The following is a 12,114-nucleotide window of genomic DNA, read 5'->3' on the forward strand; positions in this document are numbered from 1 at the left end:
TGTTTCTCAAGAAATGCACATTTGGCTAGGATTTTGATTTGCTAATTATGGGACTCTAAATGTTGAGCTACATAAGCGAAACAGGATGGGTGGCTAAAGGGCTCTGATTCAGAAAAAGAAAGTGATGGATTTATTAGACTGAGGTTTCAGTTTTGTCTTGAAAATCAGAAGGTTTCTCTTAACTGTCCTTCCTTTAAACAATGATGTTTCACTGTTCTGTAACAGCATGAGTTAAAAATGTCCTATTTGTTTACTGTTAACTCACTGATCTGCATTGCAATGTAGCTGCAGACCCAGTGATTCCTGTAGTGATCTGTGTGCCACCTTTGTTTTACTGGCATTGTGGTTTTTAGATACAGTTACCATGTCTTGGTCTTAGCTACTTTTACATTTTTTCATCCTTTTCTATTTCAGAAAGAAAACCTAGTGTTTACAGACTTCACATACCCTGGTCACATGAAGACTCAATAACTGTAGCAAAGTAAGGACTTTACCAATTATAACTTACTTGGTATATTTTTTGAAGAGTGTTTACATCCCATTGTGGTAATATTTCTGATATGAGACAGTTTCTCCAGTCTTACGTGTTTGGCTTCTGCATCTGTTCCTTATTTACCTTTCTGCCCTTGTTGACAAAGTTGTTTTGACTTTTCCTCAGAATAACAATACCTGCTAATTGCTTGCTTAATGGTTCTCAGTAATATTCTCAAAAAATAAGTCATTTTTCCTGGTCTGAAATTCTCAGCATGATCCTTTGTCCCCTCATGAATGGCAAATGGAGGCTGCTCTGGATGCTGGCTGCTGCCTCTGAGCCAGGGTTTGGGCCACACTGCAGCCCTGAGTTTGCTTCAGCAGCACAGTCCTGACATAATCAAATTATATGGCTTGAAATACGTCATTTATGAATTGAAGCTGAACAACCTGACTTTGTTTTAGATGGCTGGAAAACTCTCTTCCCTCTTTATTTTAGAAGTCTTGAGGATACCTCCTGATTTCCCTTTGTACTCCCTGTATTTTCTAACAGCATAATACTTGCAGGAAGCTGAACTGTGCTCTTGGGAATCTGTCCTTTCCACTCCTTTCACTGGGCTCATTTCCATGTGCTGTGAGGCAGTGTGTTTTCATTACTACCACACCCCTGGGTGCTCCAGAGGAGGGAGGATTGAGAATGTTTTGTAGTTCTTTGTGATGGGATGAACAGTTTCCTTTATACCACTTCACTCATAGCTCATGGTGACGTTAGGTGCACTAGGTCTGCCTTGCCTAAAAACACATATAACTATATGCAGATTTTGCTTGGAAAGTGGCCTTTTAATTGTTTTAAATGTACTTTACTGAAATGTGATAGTTTATTTTTTTAAACATTTGTCTTGACTAGGAAAAAAACACTAAGGCCTGTTTGACTCTGTTTTTTGATGACAAGGACCACAGTTCCCATTGTAAGTTTCTGTTTCAGAGTTCCATCTCTTACTGAGATCTCTGCAAAGCTGCACATTGCTCAGCCTCCAAATGACAGCAGGGTTCCAGAGTTAAATATCCACTCTTCCTCAGACTGCCAGTACCAAGTGAGTAATAAACTTTTATTTTATAGCTAGTTTGCATTACTGTATAATTTGGCATAATTCAGTCTTTGAAAACACATGACTGATTAATCAAAATGAATGCTAAGCAAACCTCAGGGTGGGCTGTTTGGCCTTTTTGGGGCACGGAGTGCATGTTACAAGTATTTCGCAGCAGTTGGAGTGATACTGAAAGTTGGACTCTCTAGGAAAACTTGAAAGCATTTGTTTTTAAGAACTCAGTAATAAGCTGTTACACGTTTTGGTTGTGGGATTGCTGTAGTCTAATACTTTAGTTAGCTTCTCAAAACTTAATTTGTACTTATGCTTCACTGTTGTATAAAGTAATAAAATACTGATTTTTATTTTTTTTTCCCTAATCAAGGTAGTTCTGAAGACATCACTTCCACAGGTTCTTGGGCAAGTAAGAAAGCCTAATACTAAATTGTTTTCTATGTCAGTAGCTTCTATAGAAATTTTTGCTTCCTCCCTTCCCTACTGTGGCACTTAGATTCCTTCTTGATGCCAAGAGGAATGCTACTCAATGACCATTTTTCACCCTTGTCACTTGGCAAGGTATCTCATCTGGATAAATGTCAGGCCTCAGCTTTCAGAGGAGAAGAAAAGCACTTTAGCTCTAAAGAGCTACTGTGAATGTGGAGCATTTGGCTTTGTGGTTAGCTCAGTATCTGTAAAGGGATGACACTGTAGGTCACTTTAACTTTCTTGCCTGATGAGTCAGTAGACTTTAAAATACATTTGGCATCAATTAAAAGTTAGGGAAAAAAGTCTAAGTAGATCCATATGCTCCTTTTCAACAAATTTCCTTTGGTTATCAATGAAGAATACATTTCAGCATGGTATCTGTAAAAATAGACTTAGCCATCTGTAGTTTGCTGCTTCTCATAAGTAATCCATTTGCAACCACCTAAGGTGAGTGCTGGAATATTACTGGCAAGTTGTCTATTTGCATGTATGAAGGATATTAATTTTATTGTTATTTTAGATGAATTTGTGTGCTATTTGTGTATTAATCATGACTTGGGAGAGTGGAAGCCAATTAAAACACACATGTAATTGCTTCTCAAAATTCTTTGCCTAAAAACATATATAACTATATGCAGATTTTGCTTGGAAAGTGGCCTTTTAATTGTTTTAAATGTACTTTACTGAAATGTGATAGTTTATTTTTTTAAACATTTGTCTTGACTAGGAAAAAAGCACATTTGTTTAAAATTTGGTCATTAGCCATTTATGAGAGATTCCAGTATTTTCCATAGTAACATTAATTGCCAGTGAAGATTGTCAAATGCATCAAAATGAGAAACTGTTTGAATCCTTTAAGAAAGATTTTCTCATCACATTATTATCTTGGCGTCATGATAATATCTGTGTGTGTGTTTTTTAATAAATTTTTATTTTACCAGTTATCCTCATATCCTTGTCTTTCAGATCATAAGGTTCCATGCTGGTGCTTTTCCTGTCTATATTGTTTCTAATATTCTTCTTGCTTATGGAGGACAGCTGAGGACATTGAGATCAACAGGTAACTTTCTAGAATTAGTTTTTTCTGTCACAAGTGTTTTTAGAGAAATTACCTACCCAGTTTACTGATGAAAGACTAGCTGGCTGTGAATTGGTTGAAGCTAAGTATCATTCAGCATATGCAAATACTTGGATCCATGCTCTTCAGTTTGTTTTTTGTTTGCTGGCAATTCTTAAGGTTGTGTTGTAGCAGATTATTTTATTTTGAAGTCCCTTATTTGCCAGTTATTGGTGTTGCACAATATTTTGGAATAAACAGAAGTCCTCTTAAAAAATACATGTAAAAGTTTAAAATATCTTAAGTTTAAAGTTTATTTAAAGTTTAAAATATTTTAATATGCAGAAAACACTTTATTTCTTGCACAAAGATGAGATTGGCAGAATAGTTTTGAGCCATGTCTTCAGAGAAAATGTGGTTAAATTTAAATTTGGGTGGTGCTTGTAACAAACTCCATGATGTCTCTAGAAGTTCTTGTGACATATTACCTAGTGTGAGTGATCCAGTGAATCACTGATGATGAAGAATGCAGCCAGCCATGTCCTATAACAGTACTGCCAATCCTGTTTTCCAGTAAACTTTCAAAGTGTTGTCTGAGTTTGTTTTTTGTTGTGGATGATCTTTGTTGAAGTTCATGACAAAACTGTAACTATAGATGCTCTTTGTTCTTGATTCTAGGCCAGTGTTCAGACTTTGCCCTTGAACTAGTTAGGACAGCTAAGCCCTACAAAGTAGAACCTCTTATAAGCGTTGTTGTGTTTCTGCAGGGGTGAGTTTGCATGACTTGTTTATTTATATAAAGCAGTTTCCGAAACAGAAGTTCCAGTAAAACTGTTGCTGGGGAGGAATGTTGTTTTGTATCTAGTCATTGTGAACACCTGCCTGTGACTTTGTTTGCAAGGCTGTAGTAGGAGGAATAGTTGATAGATACTTTACTCTGACAGCCGCTGGGAGTGACAAATAACACTGCTTTCATGTTTTTGGCAGGTTTCACTGGTTTAGAGAGATGTGGGAGTCACTGTCCCTGCCAGAGGTGGATGCTGCTGTGCTGACTAGTCAGGATGCATGGTTCCCCCTTGTGTCCCTGATTCTATTTCTTTTTGGGACAGGCATTGCTTACTGGAGTGCTGTATTTTTCTCTACATCTCTGAGACTCTTCTCTTCATTATGGTTAACCCTGATTAGGTAAAGCAACATGATGCTATAAAATTATGCTCCTGTAGATGATTTTGACCCTGACAATGTTTTCTGTTTGCTTATGTGAATACTTGGGCAGATTGAATTCTGCAATGTAGTTCATACATGGTTTTAGACATATGGCTTTCATAGTGTTAAGAAGTAAAAAAATATGATGATTGCCTCCTTCCTTATTCCACTTCTCCAAAAGGGAAAATAAATGGCTTTCTTGTTGCCTTCCTCAGCTGTTACAAAGGTTTTCAGTTTGCTTTTGAGGAAAACTTGAGCAGAAGAAAGCAACTGAACTTTCCCTTTTGAGCAGCTCAGAAAAATAAATGTACATATTTAGAATAGGGACTCTAGTAATTAGAATCCATTCTTCACCACTGATACTGGATAAACTGCAGTAAAACAGGTTTCTAAAACAAAATCTCCTTGGATGTTCATTTTACTCTACAAGGCTGATCAGTTATATATATACACCTAAGAACACTGGAATGGTTTTGATTGTATAGGTGAGTGTTCAAACAGGGAAGTAGTTTTAAACAAGTGAGGAAGAGAAAAAGATTTTGAAAGAGTAAATGAGTAAACCTGATAACATGCTTATTCCACGTCAGAGTTGTAGTGGTTTGGTTGCTCTGACACAGTAACAGTCCTCAGTTAGACCTGAGGCAACTCTCTGTCTCCAGAGAGTTGGTTGAGTAAATATCCACTAAATGATGTATTTCTTATTTCATCACTGGCACTTCTGGTTTTGACTAAATAATAAATGTAGTGTCAGCTATTTTTTCTCAGCCATCTTGTTTATAAATCACAGTGGATGCTTCAGTATTAGTTTTAAGTGGCAAACTGATGAACTTGTAAGTTTTGAAATTATTCCTACTAAATTTTTAAGGTTTTATCTCAATTCCATACTCTTTTCATTAAATCTTTTGATTTCCACCCTGAGAATGCCTTGGGCAGAGGTAGGAAAAGAAGATTTTGTGTGCCTACCTGTAAGTCAGAAGGTTCATTTTTTAAATTCTAGTGCCTGACACAGTTCTAATACCTTACATGGGTTTGAGCTACTCCTGAATTTCATGGGGAAAAAAGAAACCCCAAATTTTTCTATAAATTTCTCTAAAGTCTACAGTGTTCATTTGAGTTTTGCTTAGTGTTCTGAAATGATCTGACATGGCCAGCAGTAAAGAATTTGGCACTGTGGAATTCTTTGTTCTTGTCAGCTTCTTTTGGTGATGATTTTCAGTATTTGCTGCAAAGGCTCTTACAGCTGAATTTTCCAAACACTGTTTTTTTCCATTTTCAATGTCTATTTAATACTGTAATATACAAAAAGTACAGACTTTTTCATAGCTCTGTTGCACTTCCTCCCCACCACGTTCCCTTCATTGTCACACCTTCTCAGCCCATCGTTGTCATCTCAGATTCATGTTTGTCTTTTAGTCATATCAGCTGGAATCCAGAAACTTAAAATAAGCATTTCTGTGTGTCTCAGACTGTGTTTTTCACAGAGTGAACCTCCTGGAGACTTACTGTGGTATTCAGCTGTACTATTTTATGTTCACCAATATATCGCCTATGTTCCCCAAACAAGTAATAAATTAGTTACAGACATGCATTCTAGAAGTTGTAATACTGTTTTGTTAGTTCATTTGATAAAGTTTTTCTTACAAAGTAGTTTATGCAGCAGTTAATATGTATGTTAACATTCGTCAAACTTTATTTTTCCAGTGTTAAATCTATATTCAGGAACAATTTATTCTTTTTAGTCATTCACAGAACTATTGTTTGATCTTTATAAGATGTGACAAAGGTATAATGGTAGTTGTGTTTGATTTTTTTTTTATTATTTATTTTAATTTATTTTTTTTTTTTTAGACCAACTGTGCTTCAGAAAGATAAGCTGATTACACCTAGAAGACTCTGTGGGGTGTTATCTCTTGCTTTGGTTAGCTGGACCACTTGTGGTGCATTTGCTGTATTCATTGTTTATCTTCACTATTTGGTTAAGGTACTGAACCTTTTTATCTGAATGGAAAACTTTGGATGCTTTGAATTACCCCCATGTTAAAAGCAAAACCATTTTTCGTACAGAAAAGAAATGTAATTATTCTCATACCTGAAATAGGTATTTTTTCAATTTGTCATTCTCATAATCTTGTCATTTTTAGATTCTTTTTTATTTTTTTTTAACACCTCCTCCAAAGAAATCCATGGTCCCATGTGCCCACTATGACAGTGCACAGAACTGCAGTTCTTAACTTATGGATAGGTAATGTTATGAAATCAAAGACTAATAACTTCCTGGAAGAGAAACTTTAGCAAATGGTGGACTTGAAATGTGTGTTCTGTGGAATACTTTATATCTTTAAAGACTTTTCACGAATCTTTATGGAGTAAAGGGAAGGAAGGTGGATATACTGAAGAATTAGGAAAGTCTTCTTGTATGTCTAATCTGATCCCTTGGGTAGTGGCACAGAGATCCATATTTAGTCCCTGCCATTCAGTTTCCATGGTCTTCTTGCATCACAGCATCAAACTCCTCTGATTCACCCTACGGCTATAGAACTGTTAGCTGCTATACTTAGCTCCCAGGGGAGCAGGGAGCTTGCCTCTGGGAGTGGGGCACAGAGCAGCTCTCAGGTGTCTGCAGCAGGTAGGTGGCAGCTGCAAGCACAGCCTGAGGAACAGCACCAGCTCTAACTGTGACACAAGGTTACCCTGCCAAGGATGTCCCCATGGTGACATCACTTCTGCAGTGCATCTCTGACATGGAACTTCTCCTAGGTGGCCTGTTTATAGGTTTCTGCAGGAAGTGAAGTAGAACTAAATTAGCAGGAGAAGGTGAGGAATATGCAGATTTCCCCCTCTGTATTCTCTGTTCAGCATAGTAGAACAGGAGAAAGCAAAACAACCTAAGTTTTGTCTCTGTGTTTGGAAATCCTTCCTTAATAGAGCACTTTGGATACTGCTGATAAAAAAGGGAGAGGGAATTCTTGCATTGCAGCTCCATTGGGGCCCTAGAATCATCCAGCTATAAAAAACAGAATAAAAAATAATGAGCCTTCAGGGTTTTTTTCTATACTGGAGCTTTTGTGTGAAGAAACATTGCTAAAAAGGCTGAACTGTCTTACAGGTTATCAAACTGCATGTGAACGTAAGAGCAGAACAAAACATGCGCAACAGGGTAAGTCTGTTTCCTGCTTCTGTTCCACACTGTGACCAAAAATTGCTTGGCAAACTTAGGCATTATGGATTGTTTTCATCTTGCCTTGGTAGAACCAAGTTGTGCTGCTGTGACTGGACAGCTGTAGTTCACCTGCTGAATATGTGATGCAAAGGAGAAGCCAGAACTACCTGTTCTTCTTTGCTAAAACAGAACACAGTTAAAGTAACATGCCTGAAAAAGTTGTTGAAATTTTTCTTTGGGTTTCTTTGAGTAGCATTTTTGTGTGCTTAAATTCTCTCCTCTCCTTTCATCTCCATATAATTTTGTTTTGTTTCATTTTTGGGGTTTTTTTCCCCGTCATTGGAAGTTAGTATCTGCCGACTCACTACTATATCTTTGCTATTTATTCCTGCAGCTAGTATTTCACTCTCAGTTGCATTACGTCTTATATCTTTTCTGTGAATGACCATCTGTGACTTTTCACCCTTACGCTTTATTACTCCTTTTATTCTGTTCTTCCCCCTTCCAGGAACTCCATTTCCTACCACTGCATTGCTGTCAGGGCATCTCCACTCTCCATTCTTCTCTTCCAAAGACATATAGACTATTAGTGTATGAGAAATTTCTGGTTAAATCTAGATGCTTTAAAACTGAATTACTGAACTTCACTTTTGATGGCCTTTTGAGGCATAAATTGCAAATTTTCTTGCAAAATCAGAGGTGGTGTGATACTGTTAGGCTGTTTTTTCCTTCTTCTTTCCCCAGCATGGGTTCTGACAAGCCTGTGCACATTTTTGTGACTTTTATTTTCAGGGTTCAGACCACTCAAAAGAAGCTTCCCAGAATGCCAGTATGGAGAGCACCAAACCCCAGAGCTTGCTGGACAGTGCTCCAGAAGCAGCACAGTCTCCTTCTGACCATACAACCATTGCTGAAGCTGTTAACAGTCTGAAGATGCATGTTGCAATCCTCAATTTATTCACATGGATTGTGCTGCTCAGCTTGCCATCTCTAGTTTATTGGTTAAAGAATCTCAGGTAAGTTCTTAAAGTGGCACCAAGTTGGGAAAAAAGGAACACGAACCTTTAAAGAAGTATTAATAGTAAATGTGTGACTACATTATTAGCTACCTTAGAGTATGAAAGACTTCCGTTAAATATTACTGGTTTTTCTACTCAATCTGGTTTGTGTTATGGTCTAAGTAGGTGCAAAGTTGAATCAGTGATATGTTGGAGAAAGTGACAGTTCAGAGAGGATTTAAGATCAGGCTGTGATGCCATGTAGATTTCATGTACATTTGTTGCTGTCAGCACATGCTTGTTCCCAAGGTGGATGGTACTGGGTAGTCTAGCTTAGAAGTTACAATCTTTTTAAACCTTGTGTTTGCAGGTACAATTTTAGACTCGATCCTGATCCATGTAGATCCACAGCTGTTATCATCGTATGCATTTTAGAAATTCTAATGTATTCAAGCACTTCTGAAGTGAAATCAAGGTACTGTAGCCTAATCTCTAGTTTTGTTCTCCTACCTCTTCTTCACTTACCATTTGTGTGGTAAAACTTAATTTATGCTGTACAGACCTGTAATTTTTCAGCCTATGTAGAGATTCGTGAACTCATATGGTTAAATCTGACAGACTCAGTAAAATGTGTTCAAATTGCCTCTAGTGCAGCTAAGTGGAGAAAATCCTCTGTACTTACATATGGAAATAAATGAAGCATATGCTATCTAAGCAGTCAGTTACATAACTTTATCTGTGACTTTTTCATTCACATTCATTGAATCCTTTCAAATGTTACAGAATCCCAATGCATTTAGCAATTATTGTCACAAAGTTACAAGGAAAACTGTAGTTATGTTCTTGTTGCTCCCCTTATGGGCACTCTTGTGGAAGTACAGTGTTTTCTACTGAATTAAGAAGTTTTGAGCACTTGGTTTTGCTGGCAGGTTAGAGCATTTCTTGTTCAGATATGAAATTAGTTGATGCTTCATGAGTGACAATGAATAATAACAAATGTCACTTACTCTCCTGACCAGTACATGTTATCTCAAGTGATCTAAACCATTAAATCTTTCTTTGTTATGGAGAACTTATTTCTAAATTAATATGACTATTTTTAAAATGACATTTGATTAGCCTTTTTGAATAGTTTCTCTTGGTTATGAGTCAATGGTTATTGCCCATTAGATCTATCTGTTTAGTTTCAAAAATGAACAAAGCCTTGAAATAGGAAAGTGAATTATGGTATTTGCATACAAAAAATGGTGATATTTGTCTTTGTATTCCTACAGTAAACTCTTGAGGATTGCAGCCAAAGTTCCACTCCCTCTGTCTGTTGCAATGCTGGCCTTTGGACGAATGCATTTGTACAGAGTACCACACTTTGTGACCTTTTCTCTTCTCCTACACGTGCTGTGCTGTATTGTGTAGTGTTCTTCATGGGAAGGACAGTGCACCCTGGAAATTTAACACTGGAGATGGGGCAAAGTTCAACAAAGAAATGCCTGAATTAATATCATCAGTAGTTTACATTATGTGTGAAAGAGGACAGAACTGTGAATACTCTGTGGAAACGTTCCTGGTTCTGTTCATGTTGCTTAGAAAACTTTTCATGGTGTTTATTTCCTGACTCTGAAAACAAAGTGATTTAACTGTGTGTAAGCACATAAATCGTATCAGTACAACATCTCAATACTCTGCCTTGTAGACACTTTGATATTTCACTTTACTGCTTTGTTGAAACAGACTTCTTTTACTCACTGTGCCATACAGTGTGTATGTTCTGAACTTGCATCTCCTGCAGGTCTGAAGTATGCTGGTTAAAACTCAATACATTTCAAGCACACTGTGACTATCACAAAAACTACACAGCCAAGTAGACTCTACATTTACAAGCTGCCACAGTTGTGTCTAGACAAACTAGAATGTACTGCTTCTATAGAACTGTTACCATTATCAAATCATCTGTTCAATCAGTGTGAGTTGAACATTTGTGAGATTATTGAAAGTCTTACACATTTTACTTTTTGTGAGAGTGAGAAAACAACAATATTCTATGTAGCTTTCTATTCAGGAAGGATACCAGCAGATTCACAAACAATTTGCTGTAATGTTGTTTTAAAACATTGTCAGTTTTCTCTGGAATTTGGAAATAACCCCTTGGACTTTGTCCACATGTGGAAGCTGGTGAACACTGAGGTATGGTGTGAGTTAGTGGTGGGGATGCTGTACTGCACTGTTTCCAAGCAGACTTGGAAAAAAGTCTGTTTTTCCTATTGTAAATGGAAAATCAACTGTCTTACAAGAAATGCTCATACAGAAACTGAGTATGGAATAGTTACAACACTGGAAACTCCTGCCCTGCCATACACTCCGAACTTCCACATGTGGACAGACTCTTGGTGATAGTGGGAAATACTGACCATAATTATTAGCTCTGTATAATCTACTATCTTAGTGCCTAGATGCTACAGTGACTGCCATTTATAATAAAGCCTAAAATAGCTCTGTGTAAGGAATTCTGTCCCCTAGGCATGTGTTTTGCCTACAGAAGTCAGTGGCCGTTAGGTTTAAATGATATATTGATTCTGTGTAGAGATGAGCCTGTTACTTGCTTCTGTGTTAGCTGTCTCTTCTCTGAGATACCTGTTATCTTCACATGGAAATACCAGACCAGCTCAATCATAGGAATAACAAGAGGAAATCTGCTGCTCACAGTCAATGAAGTGTATCCTTGATACACTAGTACAGCCAGCCCGACCCATTAATTTCATGGTATCTCATTAATCTTGCCTAAAGTGCCTCAGTTAGTTCTATCCTGCTGTTAGGGTCAATTCACTTGGGCTGGCTGGAAAGACTCAATTCACACAGTGACTTTGCAAAGTGAAGGACAAATGTGAAGTAAGCACTTGTTTTGTTCACTTACTATCCAACTCAACAGTGCAGGTTGTTAATGAGTCATTCAAACTACTGTAACTGAGTAAGGCTATTGTAGTTAGCCAAACCACTGTCACTGTTACCAGTAATCTGTGTGCTGTAATTCTAGTCTTAACCTTTTCAAAAGAAGGTTAATTATGCATAGTGTTTGTAAATCAGAAAAGTTATTTGAGTAGATTATATCTTGATATTTTCTAATCAAATGTATGCTACACTATCTGTATGTAAGATAATTTGTGTGACTATATTTGTAGCTAAATCCACCAGTTGGTTTAATTAAAAATTGCTGTTCAGACATAGAAGAATAGTTTTCCTACTTGGAAAAGGCTATGAATGAAAGGTGGTGGCAGAACTGCATTGAGGCTGGTAAAAGGCTGTCTGAGAAATGTGCAAGATCTGATTGCTGTGCAAGATAAGTTTTGGTCCTTTTGGCTTACTACTGTGTTTTACTTCTGATTTTGTTTTGCCATCTTTATGGGCTCTTTATGCTTGAATCCATTTGCTGGAACCGTTGGTGGAAAATAATAATCAGAATAAGGCAAACAGTGTCTGTATGTAGTAGCTTTGATAACTCCAAAATATGCCACAATGTGAAACCTACTGAATTACAGCAGCATAGAATAGCACCATTTTTTAAATTTAATGTGGTTTTTTTTAAGCTGGGACTTCGTTGCTAGTTGTTAGCCCTCTTCAAAAAATGGGTTCCAGTTTCTTGTATATATTCCTATC

At 37.2% G+C, this 12,114-nt stretch overlaps 1 protein-coding gene across 1 annotated transcript in view; it reads left to right on the forward strand.

The window, feature by feature from the left end:
* The window catches only part of PGAP1 (post-GPI attachment to proteins 1), a gene marked incomplete at its 5' end in the record, with an annotated part of 23,717 nt that extends 13,838 nt beyond the window's left edge, over positions 1-9,879 (forward strand). The window contains 11 exon segments of the mRNA XM_009079060.1: positions 415-481; positions 1,457-1,565; positions 1,945-1,983; positions 3,012-3,105; positions 3,781-3,871; positions 4,090-4,287; positions 6,157-6,300; positions 6,302-6,424; positions 8,374-8,484; positions 8,837-8,941; positions 9,741-9,879. Of these exon segments, the coding sequence (XP_009077308.1) occupies positions 415-481; positions 1,457-1,565; positions 1,945-1,983; positions 3,012-3,105; positions 3,781-3,871; positions 4,090-4,287; positions 6,157-6,300; positions 6,302-6,424; positions 8,374-8,484; positions 8,837-8,941; positions 9,741-9,879 (1,220 nt within the window).
* Between the last annotated feature and the right edge of the window lie 2,235 nt (positions 9,880-12,114).

The sequence above is a fragment of the Acanthisitta chloris genome, unplaced genomic scaffold, assembly GCF_000695815.1.
Source record: "Acanthisitta chloris isolate BGI_N310 unplaced genomic scaffold, ASM69581v1 scaffold41210, whole genome shotgun sequence".
Lineage (NCBI taxonomy): Eukaryota > Metazoa > Chordata > Aves > Passeriformes > Acanthisittidae > Acanthisitta > Acanthisitta chloris.